Here is a 24,624-nt window from a genome sequence, read left to right on the forward strand (position 1 = left end):
CTCTATTAGCAGAGGAAGGAAGAACGTAGGCATTGGAGGAGTAGGTTCCCAGGCAGGGAGGTGATGTGGTATAGGAGGGTGGGCCCTGAGGAGGGACTCTCAAGACCATGGCTCTAGACTTGGCTGTGCTATGTAACTCTTGGCAAGTTCCTTCAGTTCTGTGGGCCTCATGTGAACACCAAAAGGGCTGAACGTAAATTATTTTCCAATCCTAAGGCTCCTTGGATTTGAGCCCCTGAATGGTGAGCTCTCTGGGGGCAAGGGATTTTGTCTGTTTTGTGCATTGAAATATCTCTGATATATTCCAACACTCAACTATGTCTGCCCCACGGTAGGCATTCAGTAATTGCTGAATGGAACGTGTAGTATCGTGGAAGGCATTGTCTGCTTCTGTACAGTCAGGTCTGATCCTTTGGGCTTATGGAGCAGAGAAAAAGAAGGAAAGAACAGAAGTCCCAGTTCATTGACTTCAAGTCCAGATATTGCCACGTGCCTACAGGTGATCAGGTGTATAAGCAGTGAAAGAACGTGTAAGCCCTGGACCTGTGGCATCTCTCTTAGACTGGGAAGGTCTTTTTGCAAGAAACCTAATCTGGACACGGGGCAACTACCTTCTCATCAGTGGCCACTTCCTTTGTTAGCACTGATCCAAACGGCACCTGGCTGCTGCCTCTGTGCGCACACATCACCCAAGGCACGCACTAAAAACAGTGCTCCTGCTTCTAAGGGGCTCACGAATCAGCATCCCTGGGAAAACTAGTAGAATTGGAAACTTCCTCTCAAAGAACAGGAGGTTGAAAAGAGCTATTTTATGGTTTCTCTCCCTACCCCGTGTCTTTCCACATTCCTATAGCAGCATTTTCTCTAAACGTGTCTGCTTCTACTCTTTGGAACTGGTGAATGGCGGAGATTTTCGCCAAGCAAGAGAGGCTGAACTGCAAACTTTAGTAAGGAGCAGCTTTTTTTTTTCCTTTGTGTTCCATTATAAATGTCTGAAACATACCCTTCCCCTTCGGCATCCAGGGCAGCGGCCAGCTCGGTAAAGAGAAGCCCAGCGAGGAAGTGCTGCTGGCGGTACTCTGGTGTCAGATCAAACATGCTGGCAATCTTCTGGTCCTGGAAACTGGAGCAGGAGCTGGAGTTCTACAGAAATGCAAGGAGCAGTTCTATGAGTGACAAGAACTGGAATTAAAATCATGATGGCTAGTGTTTATTGAGCACATGCTATGGCCAGGCTCTGTAGGCACGATGCAGCGAAGCAGGTACCACTTGTGTCCCCATGTGACAGATGAAGAAACTGAGACTTAGAGCGTTCACTCTGCGTTCCCAGCAAAGAGGATTGAAATCCTAGGATCACATCTGGACAGGGAAATGGGGACTCTATCCAATGCTATGGCTGTGAGCAGGTGATTCCTCTGTAACCAACTGCCCCCTTTATTTAAGGCTCCTGTTACACTTCTGAAGATGGCTTACATACATTCTCTGAATTTTGCTGGCCTGGAAACCAGAAGCAGCGTCAGGCAGGGAAGGGTCAGATTGACCAGTCCTGGGCAATTCCTGTGTTCTTATCTTGGGGTCATACTTTATATGTCACTAGGAGAATCCAAAATGTCTCTGGAAAGCCTTTCCGGTTTGGTGAGGCTGGGGCAGTCAGAAGGGGAATGTGGGAGAGGACCCAGGGCAGAGCTGGCACGTCTGGAACAGCTGCTTGTCAGTGAGCTCTTTCCCAGTTCACAGGAAGATGGTCATGCAGTGCACATCTGGATCATGTCATTTGGCATGAATAGCTAAGAGTTTTAAAAAATTATTAAGACAAGCCTTCTCCTTTAGGCTAGTATTCAAGGAATATGCATCAGAAAGAAAAGCTAAGAAGAAGAAATCTTGCCTGCTGCTCTGAGCTACTGATTTGTTCCCTATAAATGGAATGTGACTATTAAACAGCAGTTCTTTAAAGTTTTTCTAGAGGACACTAGTCCCCCGAATCATCGATGGAGGAAAAAAAAGATTTCCAGAGTCCAGTCATATTGGGAATCACTGCTTATCATACACAGCCTCCCATTTCCTCTCCTACCCCACAGGCATTTATAATTTATATGAACAAGTTAGAGACACTTGGATGTCCTACTGCAAAGAAACCTGTTAACACAGGGTTTTCAAAATGGATTTGTCTTTGGAATTCTGTATTTGCATAATACCTCTTAACATCCTGTAGAATCTGGGGCCCACCAAACTTAACCTGCAAAATATTGTTCTACAAAAAAAGATTGGCCATGTCAGTCAAAGCCTCCTCTCTAAATTTTAATACAACTGTTACTCTTCTGGGCTGATGAAGAAAAAGACTTGTTGGAAATACACTCTCTATAAAACAGAACATTGATTAGTTTACAATGACATCTTTTCAGTGTTTCAAGAGCTAAATTATCTGGAATATGATTCAAGGAGGAATCATCTCATGCTGAATTCCATTCTAAAGCAGAAACAGCAGAAAGTTCTAGGATCGTTCAAAGATATAATATCCATGTTAAAAACCACTACTAGATCATTTGGGAATCAATATAAAGGAAGCTGTCATTTCTTAAATTTTATGGTGTTGAGGTTTAGGAAAAGGGAAGTGAGCAAAGGAGACTGTCAAGCTAGAGTGGAAAGATGACTTTCAGACAAAAGGAAGATCTGTGACTTTTCTATGAATTACACATTTTTCGTAGTGCACATGGATTCCTTTTGCTCTATTTGACCTCAGCAGGGATCCTTGGACCTAGGAAGAAAACAATCACGTAGCTTGTAAATGACTAGTCAGATGGCACAACTACGGGCATACTTGTGTGCATCTGGAGCAACTGATCTGGCTTGAATAGCTCAATTTTTCTTCTAATTAAGAAGACCAATCTTTACAGGAATAAATGACTAAACTAAGCTATTTCAATGAAATAGCTTAAACAATTTTTCCAGATAGCCGATTACCTGGGAAGATATGGAGGGACAGGGAGACGCTGGAGCAGTATCAGTATTCATAAAGAAGAGGTTCAGATTGAGGTAATGTTCGTGGCTGCAGAGAATTCTCAGGAACTCTAGCCTCATGGAAATGAGCATTGGAAGGTTGTTGAGCTTGGCTGACAGCTGGGAAGAAAAATGAGGAGAAAAAAGAGGTGTTTAAGGTGAATGGAGTTGAGGTTGACAGACACAAAAATATCCTTTCTCCCCAGATTAAGGCAATCAATCGAATAAAAACGAATGGGACAGGGCAACAGATGTCAAACTCTGCATTACCAGGAGGCCCAGTAAATTTTCATCCATTACTGTTCCCTTTAATGATTCTAGTCTAACAGCTGTCTGAAATGAGGATGCTTACTGCGACTCCCACCCTTGTCAAATCTCTAAGACCATGGCAAGCCTGTGTTAAAAATAATCTGGAGGTATGTCTTCAGTGTAACACAATATAATTTCACAAAAATCCCACTGTGTCTGAGAAACTAAATGAAAGGAGTTGACCCTACATGGGGTCACACAAAACTAATGGAATAGGACTGGATGACTTCAACGCCACAAGTGTTCTTTTGTGGTTTCTAATTAAAGGTCCCCCTGGGAAGTTCTCAAACCAGTTCCCTAGATGAAGGCATCAAATTACTTAGAATCTAAGTATGTAGTCCCTGCATAACAGCCAAGGAGTTTGCCCCAGAGTGGGAGAGGAGGAAGCGGAGGAGAAAGAAAGAGAAAGCTGGAAGAGTTTCCAGGAAAAATCTTCCCTTAAACAAACCAACCCTGAAATAAGCAATGAAAAGCTGGCAAAGGCGACAGTCTGGAAGAGATCTCTTGCTTCCCTCAGGTAGGCTGACAATTGAAGGACCGAGACTCTATGGGCTGACTCAGAGGCAGCTTCCCTTAAGGCAAAGCAAGGAAAGGAGGGTCTTGATGGACCTTCTACCTCTTAATATATCATTATAAATACTCCGCTGCTGCAGCACAGGAAACCAAGCATCTCATCCTTACACATGGCCATGCTTCCTCTTCATGCACTTTAAGAGCAGTTTTATAAACTATACAATTTAAATGAGTACATATTTTCAGTCATTTTAGGAAAAGCCATTGTGTTATGGCATTTTGCCTATAGAATCTGCAGTTAGACGGTTACTGGAAACAAATGAATACCATTATGTAGTATAGAAAAAAACAGAATATATGACTTCTGTGTAAAAACATTTACCAGAACCCGTACTCTTGTCAACGTGCATTACTGGCTGATTTTGGACCAATGGGAACACCAGCAAATTGAACTGATTACAACTCGGTCTTATGCCCATCACTTAATGTCCACTCATAAAGTTGTTGGGTCAAGCCAGCTAATAGAATTTGAAAGCATAAGATTTTTTTTTTTTTACATTTGAATAAGCCTGTTTTAGATCTTTTATTTAAATTATTCTTTTTTTTTTAACATCTTTATTGGAGTATAATTGCTTTACCATGGTGTGTTAGTTTCTGCTGTATAACAAAGTGAATCAGCTATACATATACATACATCCCCATATTTCCTCCTTCTTGTATCTCCCTCCCACCCTCCCTATCCCACCCCTCTAGGTGGACACAAAGCGCCGAGCTGATCTCCCTGTGCTATGTGGCTGCTTCCCACTAGCTATCTGTTTTCTATTTGGTAGTGGATATATGTCCATGCCACTCTCTCACTTTGTCCCAGCTTACCCTTCCCCCTCCCTGTGTCCTCAAGTCCATTCTCTAGTAGGTCTGCATCTTTATTCCCATCCTTCCCCTAGGTTCTTCATGACCTTTTTTTTTCTTTTTTTTTAGATTCCATATATATGTGTTAGCATACAGTATTTGTTTTTCTCTTTCTGACTTACTTCACTCTGTATGACAGTCTCTAGGTCCATCCACCTCACTACAAATAACTCAATTTCGTTTCTTTTTATGGCTGAGTAATATTCCATTGTATATATGTGCCACATCTTCTTTATCCATCCATCTGTCGATGGGCACTTAGGTTGCTTCCATGTCCTGGCTATTGTAAATAGTGCTGCAATGAACATTGCGGTGCATGTGTCTTTTTGAATTATGGTTTTCTCATGGTATATGCCCAGTAGTGGGATCGCTGGGTCGTATGGTAGTTCTATTTTCAGTTTTTAAGGAACCTCCATACTGTTCTCCATTGTGGCTGCATCAATTTACATTCCCACCAACAGTGCAAGAGGGTTCCCCTTTCTCCACACCCTCTCCAGCATTTATTGTTTGTAGATTTTTTTGATGATGGCCTAAATTCTCTAAATGTTTGATAGAATTTGCCTGTGAAGTCATCTGGTCCTGGGCTTTTGTTTGTTGGAAGATTTCTAATCACAGTTTCAATTTCAGTGCTTGTGATTGGTCTGTTTATATTTTCTATGAAAGCACAAGATATTTGCATTTGAAAGAAGACCACGTTGTGGCCATCTTTCATAGGTCCCTTGAAACTTCCATGAAGACAGAAATTTCAAAAATAATTTTAGCAATGTTTAGGAAAGAGTAAAGTGCAGTTCCCAAAACATCCTTTGCAAAGGTCAGGACCCAAAGGAGTAGCCTCGGTGGCCCAGTTTTCACAAGGATCTTGCTAAGTCAGTTTAGCCAGAATCCCTCACCCTTGATATCTGATCACTCTTGAGATCTGACCAAATTCCTCATCCCTCACCATCCCCCAGGTGGTATATGATCACCTGGCCTGCCTTCAGCAAAATCCTATTAGGTTAGTTTGGCCAGAATTCTTCCTTTACCCCTGATGTTTCCTCTTAGTAATTTTTCATCCACTGACTATTCCTACCCTGTTCCTTGGCTATAAATTGGCATTTTTCCTGTTGTATTCAGAGTTGAACACAATCTCTCTCCCCTACTGAAAAACTGTGGTGCAGTGGTCCCTACACCTATCACGATGGTCCTGAATAAAGTCTGCCTTACAGATTACCACGTGTCATGCATAAATCTTTTCTTTAACAGAGGCTAACCCTGGGCTTATAGTGGTGTTCCAGTATCTCCTTTCCATATATTCAACTTCAAGTTTTGAAAAACATATTAATTTATATTTGCAATTCACCCAGTGACCTGCCATCCTAAACACCTGAGGGGGATGGCAAAGAGAAATGGCACATTCCTCCACCACTCCAATCTGGTGGGATAGGGACAGAAGATCAATGCAGGGTCAGGAGGTCAGGCTGCACAAGATGTTGGTGCTCTGGAACTTCTGATGTTTCCTTAGCATTCGCTTTGTATAAGTCATCTTCCGTATTAGGAGTGTCTTTAGAATAGTCATGGTCTTTTTACTGGGGAGAGGAGATCCTTTTATTTTACAGATGAGGAAATGAGACCCATAGAAATGTAATGACTTATCTAAGGTCACTAATTTCCTAGATAAGAAATTTAATGACTTATCTAAGGTGCAGAGTAATTAACCTACTGTACCTCGAGTTAGGTAGCCATGGCTCTTTCTTCCCTGGAGAAGTTACATAACTCCTCTAAATTTCAGCCTTATAATCTGCAAAATGTTGACAATGACACCTTGCAAGGATCAAATGATACAATTTCTATGAAGTGCTTAACACAGTGCTTTGTCCAGGGGTGGAAGAAACCAGGGGTGGTGACAGTGATGGTGATGGTGGAGGTGGTGGGTGGTGATACTGGTGGCAGTGAAGACAGTGGTGATGGGTAGTGATGTTAGTGGCAAGGATAGTGGTGGTGGTCCTAAAGTAGGAATATGGAAGGAAAGGAGCAGCAGCAATAATAACTGCTACTTATATTTCTATTGTTGGGACAGTTTGAGGAGGATAGAGAACAAAAGAAGAATTCCATTTGAAAAATCTGGGGCACTGATAAGACGCTCCTGGATTATAAAATACGGTCGGCCCTCTGTATCCATGCGTACAACCAACTGAGAATTGAAAACTATTCAGAAAAAAAAAATCCAGAAAATTCCAAAAAGCAAACCTTGAATTTGTACTGGCAACTAGTTATATAGAATTTACATTATACTTGATATTATAAGTAATCCAGAGATGAGTTAAAGTATGTGGGAGGATGTGTGTAAATTATTTGCCAATACTATGCTATTTTATAGAAGGGACTTGAGCATCCATGAATTTTGGTATCCTTGGGGGAGCTGGGGAGGGGTCCTGGAACCAATCCTCTACAGATACACCAGAGGACAGTATTTGCTTCGTGCCAGGTCCAATTCAGTCTCTTTGATTTTACCAGGGTTCTTTAATGTCAGAATTTCACAACTACAATTTAATTAATTACCCTGATAGGAGAAAAGAGACCTCATATTTTCAGTTCTATACCTGGTCAAAGACTGAATGCTACAGTCATGTAATTTCTGTTAAATGTTAAATTGAAAAAAGCAACTCATATCACTAACACATTTCAATTCCCGTAGATTAACTTGTTGGCTCTTCTGTGCTGGGTTGGTAAATGCTTCAGGAATTCACACAAACCAGTGTGTCTACAGACGTCCATGGCACAAAACAACTGACTTGAAGAATATACCACAAAACCCAGAATGTACAAGAGTCAAGTTGCCTAACTTGGCAATGAACAAAAGAGCATGCCACGGCAATGAGCATCACATCAGATGGGAAGGAACCAGAACAACAGGGCTGGGTCTGAGGGAACACTCACCTGGTTGCAATAATGTTTGATGAGGTTAAACACAAAGCCACGATCCATGAGTGAGAGGAGGTCATACAAGAAGAAAGCCAGGCTGATGTTGATCTTTTCCGCCTGTTCAATTTCCTGAAAAACAAACATACAAACACCCACATCATTTGGTGGTAAACCCTGGTCATAAACTCCCAGGTCTCTGATGGGAAAGTTGGGAGAGGCAGGTCCTATGTTTTTAGCCAGTGTCCCTCTGGAAGATACTGAGCAAAGCAGGTAACCCTGCAAAACTATAGCAAATATAATTTAGAACTTAATTGATGCCATGAGTGTTGAATGAAGTAATTCCTTATCTACTGTTAATATTTAGATACATTTCCTTCTAGGCTTTTTTTCCTACGTGCATATTTATTTGTATATAATTGAGCTCATTCTCTATCTACAACAGGGTCCTGAATTTATTCATTCAACATTATACTATGAACATTTTCCCACATTCTGGTTTCTCATATTTCTTATATTTCTTTATATTGCTCTACTATAACTTATTTAATTCTGGTAACTATTGTTTTGGCAAAACTAACTTGAAATGTATTCACTATCTTCAATGAGATAGACTCAATTTGTAAGGACTGTTGCAGAAAATCTAATCAGGATACAAGAACCAGTTTTTACTTAAGGATTTTTCTTTTTTTTTTTTTGCGGTACGCGGGCCTCTCACTGTTGTGGCCTCTCCCATTGCGGAGCACAGGCTCCAGATGCGCAGGCTCAGAGGCCATGGCTCACGGGCCCATCTGCTCCGCGGCATGTGGGATCCTCCCGGACCGGGGCACGAACCCGTGTCCCCTGCATCGGCAGGCGGACTCTCAACCACTGCGCCACCAGGGAAGCCAGGATTTTTTTTTTTTTCTCCAATTAGACAGCATTCTCAGCTTAAGAGAGGTCAGAGTCATACATGGTCAACTCTTGCATGAATTGAGGCCATGGTTTTGTTTGTATTACTTCTCAGTGCTCATATTTATGAGGGATTTTCACAGCACTTCAGAGCAATTGGGGATTCCCTTTTTCATGTTTATGTCCTTTATTCTCAGAAGTATAAATCAATTTGCTCTGACACTACTGAAAATATGATTTTAAAATATGTTCCTCTTGTTATCATGTACAGTTTGCAAATTTAGGCCAAGCTGACCAGCCACTGGCATGGATGGAGACTTGGTAGTTTCCACAGTTACCATGGAGTGGCAAGTCCTCATGCTTTTAGCATCCTCCACATGGACGACTCCTTAAGAGACTGAATATTCTGGGCTTGGAATCTTCAGTCTTGACTTTGCTGCTAGCTGTGTGACTTTTGGAAGATTTATCAACCTCACTGTGCCTCATTTTTCATGCCTGCCAAAATGGAGACACCATTGCCACTCTCACAAAGTTTGCCACAAGAAATAACCAAATGGAAATTTCTTCTCCTGAGTATTTGTATGGTAGCATACAAATTCTTCATAATGATAAAGGTATTAATAATGATCACTGCTGCTTCAAATTTTATAGAATTTTTTTTTTTTTTTTTTTTTGCGGTACGCGGGCCTCTCACTGTTGTGGCCTCTCCTGTTGCGGAGCACAGGCTCTGGACATGCAGGCTCAGTGGCCATGGCTCACGGGCCCAGCCGCTCCGCGGCATGTGGGATCCTCCCGGACTGGGGCACGAACCAGCATCCCCTGCATCGGCAGGCGGACTCTCAACCACTGCGCCACGAGGGAAGCCCCTAGAATTTTAAATTCTGCTTCAAATTTTAGAATTTTGTTTTATTTCATTTTACATATTTTTTTACTTTCTACTTTGAAATAATTTCAAACTTAAGGAAAAGGTGCAAGAATAGTAAAAAGAACTCCTTTAACTAGACGCATCAATACTTGACATTTTGCTACATTTGCTTTATCATTCTCTCTGCATATACAATTTTTTTTCTGAACCATTTGAGAGTAGGTTGCAAATATCATGCCCATTTACCTCATAATACTTCAGGGTATATTTCCTAAGAATAAGAATATTATCTCTTGTAGCTACATTGATACAATAATTTAAACTATTGCAATTCCATATTGTAATTTCTTGCTAGCAGTCCCCAGCCCCACCCCAGGGTCCTGTCCAGTGTAACATACTGCATTTAGTTGTTATGCAGTATGTTAGTTACATTTTAATTACTGTTTTAAGATGATGCTTATTTTTCTTTGATTATGAAAATAACATATGCCCAAGGTAAAAAATTTCAGAAAGTAAAGAGTCAAATGACACAGTTACCCTCTGAGGTTTTACTAAAAGGGCTGCAATCTCCGAGGTGACCACATTAACAATAGTAGTTATGTCATCTTTGAAACGGTCGGAAAAACGAGTCCTCCGAAAATTGTCCCGTTTGTCCATGTTGTGTACATACTGGGCCATGCTTTTCACCTGCAGAGAAGATAGGGGAAATGTCAATGTGGAAACTGGTGACCTGCTTGTACACTGTGGAAAAGGGGAAAAGCCTGGAAGAAAAGCTCATTAACAACTCTAACACTCTATCTGTGCTGGTGGTTGCCCAAGCAGGCTCTGATCTGAAAAACGCTCTTGACACCCGGATGGTTACCATGGTGGCAGGAGGTGGGAAGGGTGCCCCCTTCTTGACCCCAAGTCAAGGGGCTCCCTTCTTGCTGCTGACAAAGCCAGGGAGCTTAATTCTTTAGCTGCGGTGTCACAAGACTCCCTTTCTCTCAACTGGGAAGGCAGACCTAGACTGGGCCCCTAGGGCCACTGAGGCACCACCCTATCATGGCACACAACACATTCCAGAAAGAGGAAATGTTTATGAGACTGGTTTTGATGTGAACCGAAGTAATTTCTGTCTCTGAAACTACAGCAAGGAGAAGAAGACAGAAATGGTAATCTTATGTCAAGTTTCCAGTTGAACAGGAGAACAGTTTTTCCAGAAACAATTCTATAGTGTGCTAGCTGGAAACTTAACCACTGCTTGGAACATTACCTCTAGGAGAAATTATGTTCTCAGTTTTATACGACTAGCTTGCTAAATATACATATCTATGTATACATTTATATAATTATATATTTAAAATACATATTTAATGTATATGTAGTTTAAATAAAAACCTGTATATCCATCAGTGATTCTCTGTATTATGACTAGTACAATACCAGCTCAATGCCTACCACAATTTTAAGTCAAAATCGTGCTTATTTTTTGGATTTCTTCCTGGGCCAGGAGATTATGGGTCAATACACCCCCTTTTGATACAGCCTGAGGTTGCGTCTTGTTGGAAGCTGCTCAGAGCTAGGAGGAACAGTCTGATGGGAAAGGCTGGGAGAGGCTGTGGTCAGGTGCCTACCCTTTCCATAAGTGTGTCCACACTAGTCTGAGAGTCACTGCATAAAGAAATGGCCCCGGAACTTAAACCACCCACGCTGGCCTGAAGGTGACCCACTAGGTCAGGGCTGGAAGAAGAGGGGAAAATGACTTTCACTCCCAAGAGCGCTAACCGCAGACTTCTGTTTCTGAGAATGCAGGGGTGGCAATATTTTTAGCACTGAGATAAACAGAGATTAACCAAAACAAAACAAAACACAGAAGAGGTACGTTAAGAAGTGAAAACATACAGATAGGTGAATGTGTTTTCTGTGTTCAGATGATGCCACAGCCAGTTTGGGGAAGATCTAAGAACATAAAATCCTGAAGCCCAGGGTAAGAACCACAGTTTCTCTTCACAGTAGAGTCCCCCTTGGCTCAGGACACACTAAAGTGTCTGTACCCCGCAGAGTCACATGTACTTGATGGAAGACCTGAATGAGAGGTGGGAACCGGACCCGATATTTGTCCGACAAAACGCCTCTCTCACTATGATCCTAACAAAGGACCGAGGAAGACGAGGCCCCTTTGTTTAGAGCTACCTGCTCCTGATTCCCTGCTGCCTAACCCACCCCAGCACCGGGCTTTTAGAACTCACTCTTGTGTTTGCCTCCTGCCTGCTGAGTGTGGCCATCCTACAAACGAACAGATAATCCTCACAATACCATACTTCCAACCACTGGCCTCTTGCCGGACTGTCAGCTACTTGCCAACTACTATGTTCTTTGCATCTCAAGAGAGGAACACCCAGTGGAAATAGCAGTGGAGACTTGGCCCGTTATCTGTAGGGTGGGATAAGGCAGGAAAATATTTTCCTCCACATCGGCCTCTGTGACCCATTCAAAGCTGGGATACCAAGAACCCCTTGGTGTAGAACTTCATGTCCTGGGTAAACGGGGTCACCATTTTCCTCTGGACCCCCAAAGTCTGGCTCAGCAGTTTCTAGAAGCATGGGGATGTATTCATTAGCAAGTGTGAAATCTGCCCAAGGACTGTGTTCAACAGCTCTGAGGCCAAAGTGGTTGTTCATTAGCACGTGGGCATTAATACAACTAAAGGGTGTTAAATTGCCCAGGTTGCTGGCTAAGCCCAAGGAGGCTGTCGCTCCTTTCTCCTCAAGCTTCTTGGGAAAAAAACTGTTTTGGTTTTGCAGCAACTTCCTAGGCATCTGTAAGGCAAATGCAAAAGCAATGCGTGGAGGACTGGGCGTCCTGTCTGGGTCCAAGATCGGTTTCCTTGCAAAGTTCTGGCTGGGGCTGACAGTTTCCATTTGCCTCCAGATGCAAACTCCAGCTCCCTTTCTTGCCCTCCTCCATCTATCTCTGAGCCCTGGGAAGCTGATCCCTATAGACTACATCATTCAGGACTCCTTGAACTTAGGCTTCTGGTTGGACCTGGCAAATGGGAGGCACCATCAGGGGACCAGTGGGCGGGAGAAGAGTGGGCCAGGTGCGCATCCACTCCACTGCCCTCATCCCCGTGCAGCGTGCTTCTGGCAGTGGCAGTGTTTCTCTAAGATGCCAGCTCCTTGTCACGTGGACACTCTTCTCTGCCTCAGCTTTCTCTTGCCCCAGTTACACTATTCCATACCCTTGCTTCTTTAGAGCTAGGAGAGAGAAATGTTTCCAGCGCCTTCTGCTCCCAGGGTGCCTCACCAACCCTTATCTGCTTCTGTAACCTGGCACATACCCTGGGCAAAGTCCCTTTGATAAATGTTTTCCAGTTAACCCTTTTGAGCAATGCCAACGCTGTCTCACGAGGACCCTGACAGACTTAGTTATAACCTGCAGAGCCCTGGGTGATCTGCATGTTGACCAACCCCCTCCAAGCACTCGTATCAGTAGGACCTTCTTTCCAGCTTCTGCAGCTGTTTACCATAAAGGACTCCTAGAGGAAGGAGGGCTATCAGCTTTAGCTTTTGCTTTCTTCCCTGAGCCTACTGAGTCCTAGTAAATAAATGTGCAAGATCAAAAGCAATTTTCACCTGTTCCATGGTTCTCAGATCCCTGCAGTTAGGGGCACTGAAGTGGTACTGATGAAGTCTTTGGCGGACCTGGAGACTTCTCCTTATGGCCTCCACCTTTCCTCCAACCCCATCTGTAAACTGGGGATGATGGAAAGCTCCTGCCTGAGGGTCGTCTGAGGATTCAACCAGATGATGCTTACAGTGCTTACAAGGGTGCCTAGCATGTATATAGATGCTCAACACATTTTAGGTGTTATTATTTTTCCTTCCTTGGGGATGCCAGCTGTCACTGGTGTTATATGAAGGACAGAGTATCATTACATTTGCAGAGAATGCAAACTTGCCTTTGAAAGAGAGCTCTAAGATGCCACGAGGAGCCATTTAGGGCTAGCAATGCTGAGTTCATGTCTACTGAGAATGGGACAGTGATTGCAGCACTCCATTCAAGTTGACTTCAGAATACAAGGGTTTCACATGTTGTTAATACGTTAGGCTAAGAAAATGTTCTGTCACGTTACGCTTCCAAGGAGAAGCAAAATGGCAGAGGAACAGAATTTGGACCAGAGCATTGCGGAACTGAGGGCCTGCCCCTCCCTGGCTGAGAGGGCTGGGCAAACCCCTCCTCAGCCTCAGGGTCCTGTGTTTGCACCGGGGATAACTGCTCACGATAGAGCTTATAATACATAGCTACTAAATAAGATCTAAGAATGATTAGGTGAAGTGTGTGCATATGTGTGCATGTGTGTGAGTAAATGACATGAAACATCTTTGAACTGAAATACTGCTTTCCTTTGGGACTCTCTTCTAAGAGATTCCACAATGTCAAAGTGAGTTTTTGCATCATGTCTTTTAAAATTTGCAATATGGCAGATCAACTCAGTGGAAGATTATTTGTATGAATTATCTATAGACGGATTACCACCTGAGTAAATCTTCTTTATGGAGAAACTTGATGGTGGTGGGATGGGTACACAGAAGGATGTACTGGGTACACAGTGGTGGTTTTGATCCTTCTCTTGCCTCAAGACAGAGTTTATGGCCAGCCTCTTCCGGCCAGATTGCAAAGCTCGTGTCTCACTGCTAATGCGGTTGCTCCAAGACTTGTGAGCTGCAGCCACCCACCCGAATCAGCTTGGCTTTTAGAATGCAAACTCCTGGTGCTGGCTGCGTATAGAGACCCTTAGCTCTGTTCGGGCCTCACAGAGCAGAGGTGGTGTGGACTAGTGGATCTTCAGCACGCTTGGAAGGCACCTGGGCAGACAGGTTCATGCAGTGCCGGCTTCCCCCTCCTCATTGCACTCAGTATTCTAGGGAGGGGCTCCAGATCTGCTTTATTCTCACTAAGCACCCTAGGTGATTCTGCTGCAGGCATCTGGGACTGTGTTTGGAAAAGACATCTCGCTAGCAATACCTTTCTCAAACGAGGGGTAGGACCTTGGTGAAACTCTAAGGGATTTGCATCCTGGATGTGCTTCTGTGGCATGGTCTTCACTTCTTTTTAACTTTGTTGCACACTACTTCCCATTTCCTCCCCAATGTATGTTTATTTTTGTTTCCTTTGACCCTCTTGTCCTCTATGTCTTATTGTTCAGTATCGTTCTCTTTTACTTGGGCTTGAACTTACATAGATAAACTAGAGCTCAGGTGAAAATCCTACCATCGCTCTCAAAAATAATTATCCACTTTAACAGTGTCACAGAGCAAAGAACCCAGTCAATATAAAGCTAATTCTATCACCAAATCTCAGTCCACTCTATCCTCTGGATTGTTTGCATGTGCATTTTTATGTAGTTAGTGTCTGTGCTTTCACACCTTTTTCATTTCACCTCATTTCGCAATGCATCTCAATTTATCAACATTGACAAAATGCTTATTCTAGTGGCTTTATGGCAAAATCCTTTCACTTCTAGTATAAAATAGGTATTACTATTATTCTCTTTATTTTTAAATTAAAGACTATGCTGTACCTTTTGCTTTTCTGCTAGAGAACAGATAGAAGTTGCAGGTAAACAGTTTTACAAGTCTCATTTTTTCCCCCCAACAAATATTAGTTGGCGCTTGTACGATGTCAAGCCATGTTCTGGGGCTAGAGATAAGATAATGAAGAAGATAGACCCCAATCCTAGAAATCCAATAGGCAAAAGAGAAAAACAATTACAAATTGTGATAAGTGCTAGGAAGGAAATAAAGACGGTGTTTAAAAGGAGAGGAATAGAGTGGAAGGTATATTATGGTAGAAGGTGGTCAGAAAAGGACTCTCAGAAGTGGTGACACTAAAGCTGAACCCTAAAGAGAAGAACTCCCGAAGTGTGTATGTATGTGGGGGGCATGAAAGGTATGGACGGGGAAAGAATCTTAAGAAGGCTCTGAGGCTGAAAAGGTCTCAGCATCTTCAAAGGACCAAACTGGAAACAATGTGGCTGAATGAGGGGGGGAATAGGGGCTAAGATAAAGTTAGAGATGAATGGAAACAGAATCATCCAGGGGCTTTTTAGGCCGTGAGAAAAACGTGTGCTTTATTTCCAGTACACTGGAAATCACTGAAAGGTTTTAAAGAGGGGAGTGTCATTATCTGCTTAATTTTGAGTTGCCCTGTGCAGACTGGATGGGCTGAGGGCACAAATGAATGCAGGTGGGCAAAGAGGAAGCGAATGCAGACATGATGGCAGCTTGACTAGGCAGGGAGCAGTGATGATTGGTGAGAAGCGGCAGGTGGAAGTACATTTTCAAGGTGGAATCAGCAAGATTTGGTGGAAGATGGATGAAAGGGTGAGGGAGAGTTAAAACCGAAGGAATGATCCCAGGTTTTCTGCAGGAGCAATTCAGTAGATAAGATGTCAGTTCTTACCATGGGAAACCTCACTGCCTGTCTGCTTTTCGTGCCCTACCGAGCACAGATATAAACATGCAAGAATCTCACCAGAAGCTCAAAGAAGAACCAGGAGTACTTGAAGACTGTTTCTTTCACCATTCCAGTGCTGACCACCATCTGCAGGGCAAGCTCCTCATGGAAATGCTGGACACACAAACACAAAAGCATTACACTTACATAATGATGGTCTGTACTAGGTGCTTTATTCGCCAACCCCACTTTTCTTTTTTCCCAACTGTAATAGCTTGTCAGTATGTGTCCTAGATGTCTTAGACCACAGTGGATGGCAGAGTCAATGCTGACACAATCTGAGACTGGAAGGCCTTTTCAGTAGGTAGGAGAAGGCTGTGTGGATCCCAAAACCCCAGAGCCACACAAGCACAGGCAGGAGTTTCGAGGGAGGAAGGGGGCACAGCAGGAGTGTATTTTTAATCCTTTCCTGAAAAGAAAAGGCAGTAGAGCATTCTGAGTCACTGGAAACCTGGGCACCTGGGGCTTCTAAACCTTACTGGACAGCTGGGTTTGAAGGACTGGCCTCGGCAGGGGACTGAAGCTAATACATTCTATGGGGGAAGCATTCCTGGGTAGCAGTCGGAACTGAGACTCTGTTCTTTTCCTTCCAGGTCCCACCATAAACCCTCTGTGTGACCACGTGTAAGCTGTTCCTCCCCTTACCCTCAATGTTCTCATCTATAATCTCAGTTGGTAGCAGTGGTTCTCAAACTTGAATGTGCGTCAGAATCCCTTGGAGAGCTTGTTAAGGAACAGATTGCTGAGCCCACCTCCAGAGTTTCAGATTCAGTAGGTCTGGGGTGGGGCCTGAGAATCTGCATCTCTAACAAGTTCCCGGGTGATGCTGTCACTGCTGGTCCAGGGACCTCAATCAAAGAACCACTGTCTAGATGGTATTTCAACTCCCTTCTAGATGGAACAAGTTTTGTTTTTATAATCCTGCTATGGCTTCGTGGGGAACGAGGTTTGGGTTTATCAGTAGATTGTCTGCATTAAAAGGCATAGGGGTAGCAGCTTGAACTCATCCAACTTCTATACTTCTTTGTCCCAGGGTCAGTTGCTCCACTTTATGTCTACACTGCCTGTCAAGTCATCTGACTGCAGATGTAGCAGACAGTGATCTTTTTACACCTTTTGCATCCTTCCCATTCCCTGCTTTACCTGGGGAACAAGTTTAAGACTAAAGGTAGGGCAACCAACTCATCTCAGTTTGCCTGAGACTGTTGTGGACAAAAACAATGTCGCCTGTCATCTCAGTAAACAATGTTGCCTGCTTATTCCAGTGAACAACAAATGTTTCCAGACCATCAAGCCATCAGCCACTGAGACCCAGACGGTGCACCCTGAGGGGAATTCAGGATGAACAAAAACAGGATACTTGGCCCTAGATAGTTAAGATGCATATCTAAGGAATAATTTCAATGAGCTCAGACTCTCGCATCTTCCCATACACAGAAAAAAACACTAAAATCATTAACTTGAGATGTCTGTTTTTCATGAACATCTTTTGATGTTCAACTACATGGTTTTTTTTCCAGCAAAAATCCCTATATATCCTAGCTCTTCCCTTACCTCTTTGGAACAGTCCCTCAGATATCTGAGAGACTGTATCCTGGGCTATATATAGTCCTCGGTAATGTCCCCGAATAAAACATAAGTCTCAACGTTTAGGATGTGTGTTCTTTTCAGTCAACACTGTCCTGGTCTTAAAATGGAAAGTCTTACATCCCAAGGACCCCCTAAGTCCCGGAGAAACTGGGATAGCTGGTCACCTTAACTGATGGCAGAAATGATGTCTGGGCATTTTCTGTGGATTCCATTCATTTTACAACCATAAAATCTAGAATAAATACAGATGAACTCATTTTTTATTCCTCAGTGGGTAAGAAAGCTGAAACTACTTGAACAACCTAATATCACATCCTAGAGTACTGGCGTATGTGGAAATAAAGTTTTAAAGTCAACAACCAAAGCAAAAATTTATTAGAACAAAGCTTACCCTTGACAAACCTTTAAATTACCCACAGTGTACAGTAGGCATGCAACACAATTTACTGATTCTTATGTACAGTAAAATTGGAGAGTTACTCAGCTAAACTAAAAGGAGACAAATGGAAAAATCTCTGTGCAGATGGCTGGGTATTCAAACTATTTACATCCCCTGACGGTTAATGGGGATGAATGGAGAATGCTGAAGTGTTTCAGCTTGTCATTGGTCCCACTTCATTCTGTCAGGCGAGTCAAACCTTTATAATCTCAATACACGTGAACACAGTTGTGTGCTGCTGCGAGACATGAGGGAAGCTCTCCCACCTGGGAGAGGTGCAGGGCTGCGTGTTAATCTAGCAGATGGTCTAAGCTTGCCCTGATGTAACTCAGCTACACCAGGATCTTCCCATTGTAGGGAAGACATGCTCCACAAGCTTCAAAGGTAACCTCTGGAAAATAGGTCAGTTTGACTGTCAGAATCTTAAGGCAAGAGGAGATTAGAGGAGGATAAGCCGCTTCTTAAAGTAATTTATGTTGCTCACCGGGCAACATTATTACAAGAACACCTTGCTCCGGAGGGTACAGAAAATAGCCAAGCAGCTAAACCCAGTTTGCTGAGCTATTAAGGAAACACACTGGTTAAACCTCCCTCTGAAATGATTCTCTTCTGGTCACTGAAATGACCAGAAACAAAATCAAAACAAGGCAAATGTGCCCAGAAGAAATCAGGCCCTGCCTGAAGCAAGCCAGGCTGTAAGCAAATCATGGTTTTTAAGAAGGAAAATGGTACTGGTAACCAGTCCCTGCGAAGCCCAAAGCTAAGATTTAAAGTAGGTGAAATATTTATTTTCAGCACCTCATGACATCTTCTTTTACTCCTCCTGTTAGAATTAACTCCTGGTACCTCCTTCCAGACAAATGGAGCCCGTATTGCTGCCAAGTCTGCAGGCGCTGGACCCTACCAGGGCCTCCTCATGCCTGATCTTTCCCTCAGCCAGTCCAAAGTGAGCTGTGCTGAAGCTCATTCCCTCCATGCCTCACATCTTTCCCAGCGGTGTTAGCTGTTGCAAAGAGCTTCCTGTGTTATCCTTCCAATCAGCATATTTACATTTTAATAGGGGTCTTGAAAGACACTCAAGACCTTAAGTAGCTACTAAAATTGTGAGACTCTTGGGTGCCTGGCGGAGGAGAAAACTTGGGGCAGACAGTTTCTTTATCCTCCACCCCTTGGACCACACATGACGTGACAACTGGAGAATCCTCTTAATATGAAGAGTTCTTTCTGATGAGCAGTTTAACAGCTTGTCAAGTCTCTGAACTCAGAGGTAAGGCTGATTGGAAAGAATTACGAGGCTTTTCATGTCTGATATCGTATTGAAATAAATGATACCTAATTACTGCCATTCACTTTTTGAGGATGAATTGTCCCCAGCTCTCCTTTTACCAAAAAAGAAGCTAATACAGCAGTTCTCAGGTTCTCAAAGTGTGGTTCCTGGATTGGCATCAGCTGGGAACTTATCAGAAATACAAATCCTTGGGCCCTGCTTCGGATCTATTGAATCAGAAACTCTAGGGGTAGGGCCAGCAGTCAGTTTTAACAAGCCACCCAGGTACTTCTGATGCATGGTAGGTTGGAGAACCACTTAGTAGGTAATTAGGTGGTCAAAAAATGGGGCACCTGGGACAGGGCTGCAAAAGTGTGTGTGTGTGTGTGTGTGTGTGTGTGCGCGCGCGCGCGCGCGTGTGTGCGTGCCTGCGTGTGTGTGTTAGGAGGGCAGGAACAAGACAGGAGAGTACTTTATGGCATCTATTTTCAATCACAGTGAGAGTCCAGGCAAATTATTCTCACACTGCCTGTTCAGTACCTTTTTGCTGACTGGCCTTGGGGTTGTTGTTGAACTTGGAGCATCATTATTGCCAGAGCAATAGTAAGACATCCGGATGCAGCTACGATCAGTCATCTGAAATACACAAACCATGACTCAACAGTCAACCAACAGTGGTCCCCAGAAAAATGAGCCAACGGCCTGGAAATCCCAAGCTTAAAATTCATTGTTAACATATTTCTTTTTCTTTCTTTTTTTTTTTTCTGGTTACAAAGGTAAAACAACTGCCAAACATAAACATAAAACAAAGCAAAGAAGGTAAAGTTACACCGAATTCTACTTGCTCCTGAGATATTCACTGTTAGTTGGTGTGTAGCCACCTATAGTTAAATCCTAGTTAAGAACCACCGGGTGCTGAACAGTCCCTTCAACTTTCTAAGTCTCTGACTTAATTGGAAGAGCAGGAAAAAAAAATGTGTGGGAACAGTGCCTCTCTGTGGGTTAGCACGGTACTTTACCCAGTCTCCTAAACACTCTTTAATAAATTGTCAAAAAACCACTTCTGAAAGGAAGATCATGCTTGATACTTCTAGTTAGACAAAATTTTTTCTACTCACTACAGAATAATTTAAAAATTCTTAACCTAGTCCACAGAGAAAATTTAATATTTTCACTTTCATTAAAGGAAACCGTAATAATCAAGTCTGTGGGTAACAGCTGCTGACCACTTCGCCCCTCGGCGATCCGCAAAGATCCTGCTTAAAGAGGACTTAGATGCAAAATTGAACCAGGCTGTGCTGGCAAGTGCTTAACAACCAGCTCTCGGAGGGGAGGGGCTGATTGGTAGAACCTGCCGATTTCTGTGCTTGTGAATGCTTCCATCATAGCTGATTTCAAGTTAACATGACGTTACCGAATATGGTGTTGCAAAGAGATGTGCAGTAGCAAACCACTGTACAGTAGGCATAAATAACCTCAAGAACATAGATAACAGTAAAATGTAGTAAAGCAATTAAGAAGGGATGAGGCTTGGGTACTCCCTTAAAAAGGGAATAATTTTAGATTTATGGACAAGTTGCAAAGGTGGTTCTTGGATACGCTTCACCAAGTTCCTCTTAATGTTAATATCTTACATAAATATGGTACATTTGTCAAAACTAAGAAATTAACATTGGCACATTAACTATTAACTAAACCACAGACTTTATTTGAATGTCACCAATTTTTCCACTAATGTCCTGTTCTGCTCCAGAACACTGCATTTAGATTACCTTTGTTTTCCATATAACTTATTTGTTAGTTTATATAATTTAATTTTTAATAATGTCTGCGTTTAACAACTGTTCAGAAAGTTCCTGAAAATTTAACAGTCAGCTCTCAGAAACTGGTATGAACCAGCTCCAGCACATCCCTGGGTTGATTCTGTAAGTCAAAAAGTATAGAATATCAACAATTTCATATGATACAACCTATAGATCATCAGAATCTCTAGGAGTGGATCTATAGATGATTCTTACATTCATCCAGGGTTCAGAACTTCTACAGAGATGAGGAAAATAAGGCTCAGGGCAGGAATTGACTTGTCCATGACCACAGGCCTGGGTGGTATCAGATCGAGACCCAACCCTGGTCTCCAGATTTCCTGTCTCACAACGTACTGTCTCAAGTAGGTGGTTTGTGTTAGGGGAATGATGTCAAAACCTAGAGAGTATGATTTTTCTTCATTAGAGGAAATGACATTATTCCAAAAGCTTAGCCATCCTGAGGCCACAGATAACTGGAAAGAAAATTCAGATTAAGAATTCATGGTAGCTTTGTACATACATGAAAAACCACTGAATTATACACTTCAAAAGGGTGAATTTTATGGTATGTGAATTATATCACAAGTTTTACAAATTTCAAACGAGAGACGTTTTACAAAATACCTGACCAGTATGCCTCAAAACTGTCAAAGTCCTCAAAAACAAGGAAAGTCTAAGAAATTGTCACAACCCAGAGGAGCTACGGAAACGTCACTACAAAATCTAATGTGGTATCCTGGGTGGGATCCTAGAACAGAAAACAGACATTAGGAAAAAACTGAGGAAATCTGAATAAAATATAAACTTTAGTGAATAATAATAATATATCAATATTGGTTCATTAATTGTGACAAATGTGCCGTTCTAATGTAGAATGTTAGTAACAGGGAAACTATGCATTGAGTACACAAGAATTTTCTGTCATATATTGACAATAATTCTATAAATCTAAAACTTTTATAAAATAAAAAGTTTATGAGAAAACATAAAGAATTCATGGAGGGAAACCATCTAGGGTAAGTCACCAACCCTCCCAGGATCTCGGTTTTTGTTTATAAATTTGGCTTTGATCTTTGGGATTCTTACATGGGATAATCAGTCCATCTATGGATGTTAATGAATCTAAAAGGCAGGTTATTAAAAAATAAAACAAAAAACAGTCTTTCTAGGCATCAAAAACAGTTAAAGCCAAATTTTTTTCCTGGAAGATAAAATTCATGGTATTCATCAACTCCACGGAGCTAAACCAGCTATGCCCGAGAAACTTCCCACCAGAGTTCACTAACTCCGCGCATACCTTCAATGCCAGTCTTGCCTGGTATCAGAATGATCTCAGTCACTTCAAAAGAAAAGAATATTAATAACTTGAAAGCTGAGCATTTGACCAAGCCAGTGGGCAGCAGCAGTGGTTGATTTCGTGTTGTCTCTCCAAGTGTTAGTTAAAAATAAAAAAGCCCATGTCTCTTTCCAGGGTTTGACATCTTCCTTACCTTTGAAGACATGATGTTCTTAACCTCCTCGTCTGCTGCAGAGTGTGTCCCCACGAGGTCTGGGTTACTGCTGCTCATCACTCGGGCCTGCATCAGCTTTGAACTCACAGCGGCAGCAGACGTGCGTCCGTATGTGTGGTAGCGAGGGTCTGGGAAGGAAGTGGGGCTGCCTGCACCCCACCAGGTATAGACATGTCAACAGAAAGCGGATTAGAGTCACTTATTGGACTTGAGAAGGAACTGAGGAGGGATGGGGTAGACAGTAGAGTGGAAACCCACTAGATTAGGTCTTGGAATTAGGGTCTTATTAGCAAATGCCTAGGAGAGGCCAGGGAGGCAATGTTTTGGTGGAAAGATAGGGTGTGAGGCAGTAGGGAGGGGTGAGGACTGTGGTAAACTGGAAACACATGCCTCATCCAAAGACAGGGGCTGCTCCTCATCTCCAGCTTCTTCTTGCCATGGGGAAACAGCCCACGAAGTTCTGATTTCTGAAGACAAGCTCGAAATGTGGATATTTTTTATTTCTTAGTATTTAAATGATGACGTCTTTATAAGTCTTGCATTTCTGAGATTTGAGAATCCAAGGAATCATCTGAATCTTATGAGAATAAGTATACACTGTATAGCAATGTTTCTCACCTTTGAGTATTTACATGTGTTCAAAGGTGATTATGTGAGTCTATGAATATTATGAGTATTTTTAAAAAACATTTAAAATTACAGGTTTACTTGAAATGAGGCTGCATGGAGTAATAAGTATGCCCAAGTTCCTTTGTCAGAGCCTGGAATTTTGTTAACTTATTGATGCTATTTTTTTTTTTTTTTTTTTTGCAGTACGCGGGCCTCTCCCGTTGCGGAGCACAGGCTCTGGACACGCAGGCTCAGCGGCCATGGCTCACGGGCCCAGCCGCTCCGCGGCATGTGGGATCTTCCCGGACTGGGGCACGAACCCGTGTCCCCTGCATCGGCAGCCGGACTCTCAACCACTGCGCCACCAGGGAAGCCCGATGCTACTTTTTATATCATGCTGAACAGACGTTCTGGTTGATTATTATAAAAAGACTGGAGAAATGAATTATTATTTCAGAAGTTTAGTTTGGGGGAAATGAGAAAAGGGATTTATTTTTTCATAATGAAAAGTTTAGGGGCCACTGCTTACCACAGCTATCAAATATATATTATTTTCCTTATCATTATGATCCTAGAATCCTAGGCATCTGTTGTCACTTCTCCAGCTTTCAAAAGAAGGGATTTGCAACTGAATCAATTTCGTTTCTTTTTATGGCTGAGTAATATTCCACTGTATATATGTGCCACATCTTCTTTATCCATTCATCTGTTGATGGACACTTAGGTTGCTTCCATGTCCTGGCTATTGTAAATAGAGCTGCAGTGAACATTGTGGTACATGACTCTTTTTGAATTATGGTTTTCTCAGGGTATATGCCCAGTAGTGGGATTGCTGGGTTGTATGGTAGTTCTATTTGTAGTTTAAGGAACCTCCATACTGTTCTCCGTAGTGGCTGTATCAATTTACATTCCCACCAACAGTGCAAGAGGGTTCCCTTTTCTCCACACCCTCTCCAGCATTTACTGTTTGTAGATTTTTTGATGATGGCCATTCTGACCAGTGTGAGATGATATCTCATTATAGTTTTGATTTGCATTTCTCTAATGATTAATGATGTTGAGCATTCTTTCATGTGTTTGTTGGCAGTCTGTACATCTTCTTTGGAGAAATGTCTATTTAGGTCTTCTGCCCATTTTTGGATTGGGTTGTTTTTTTGTTATTGAGCTGCATGAGCTGCTTGTAAATTTTGTAGTGAGGTGGATAGACCTAGAGTCTGTCATACAGAGTGAAGTAAGTCAGAAGGAGAAAAACAAATACCGTAGGCTAACACATACATATGGAATCTAAGGAAAAAAAAATGTCATGAAGAACCTAGGGGTAAGACGGGAATAAAGACACCGACCTACTAGAGCATGGACTTGAGGATATGGGGAGGGGGAATGGTAAGCTGTGACAAAGTGAGAGAGTGGCATGGACATATATACACTACCAAACGTAAAATAGATAGCTAGTGGGAAGCAGCCACATAGCACAGGGAGATCAGCTCGGTGCTTTGTGACCACCTAGAGGGGTGGGAGGG

The 24,624-nt window shown here is 42.6% G+C and overlaps 1 protein-coding gene across 2 annotated transcripts in view; it reads right to left on the reverse strand.

Annotated features, from left to right (window-relative positions):
• Nucleotides 1–24,624, reverse strand: part of DOCK8 (dedicator of cytokinesis 8) — a 220,828-nt gene that overhangs the window by 51,503 nt on the left and 144,701 nt on the right. For both annotated transcript variants that reach the window (XM_019934742.3, XM_019934743.3), the window contains 7 exons: nt 22,475–22,644; nt 19,720–19,815; nt 15,902–15,997; nt 9,920–10,069; nt 7,645–7,758; nt 2,962–3,117; nt 1,004–1,143 (listed from right to left, as the gene is read on the reverse strand). In XM_019934742.3, coding sequence (XP_019790301.1) covers nt 1,004–1,143; nt 2,962–3,117; nt 7,645–7,758; nt 9,920–10,069; nt 15,902–15,997; nt 19,720–19,815; nt 22,475–22,644 — 922 coding nt within the window. The remainder of the gene's footprint in view (nt 1–1,003; nt 1,144–2,961; nt 3,118–7,644; nt 7,759–9,919; nt 10,070–15,901; nt 15,998–19,719; nt 19,816–22,474; nt 22,645–24,624) is intronic.

The sequence above is a fragment of the Tursiops truncatus genome, chromosome 6 (genome assembly GCF_011762595.2).
Source record: "Tursiops truncatus isolate mTurTru1 chromosome 6, mTurTru1.mat.Y, whole genome shotgun sequence".
Lineage (NCBI taxonomy): Eukaryota > Metazoa > Chordata > Mammalia > Artiodactyla > Delphinidae > Tursiops > Tursiops truncatus.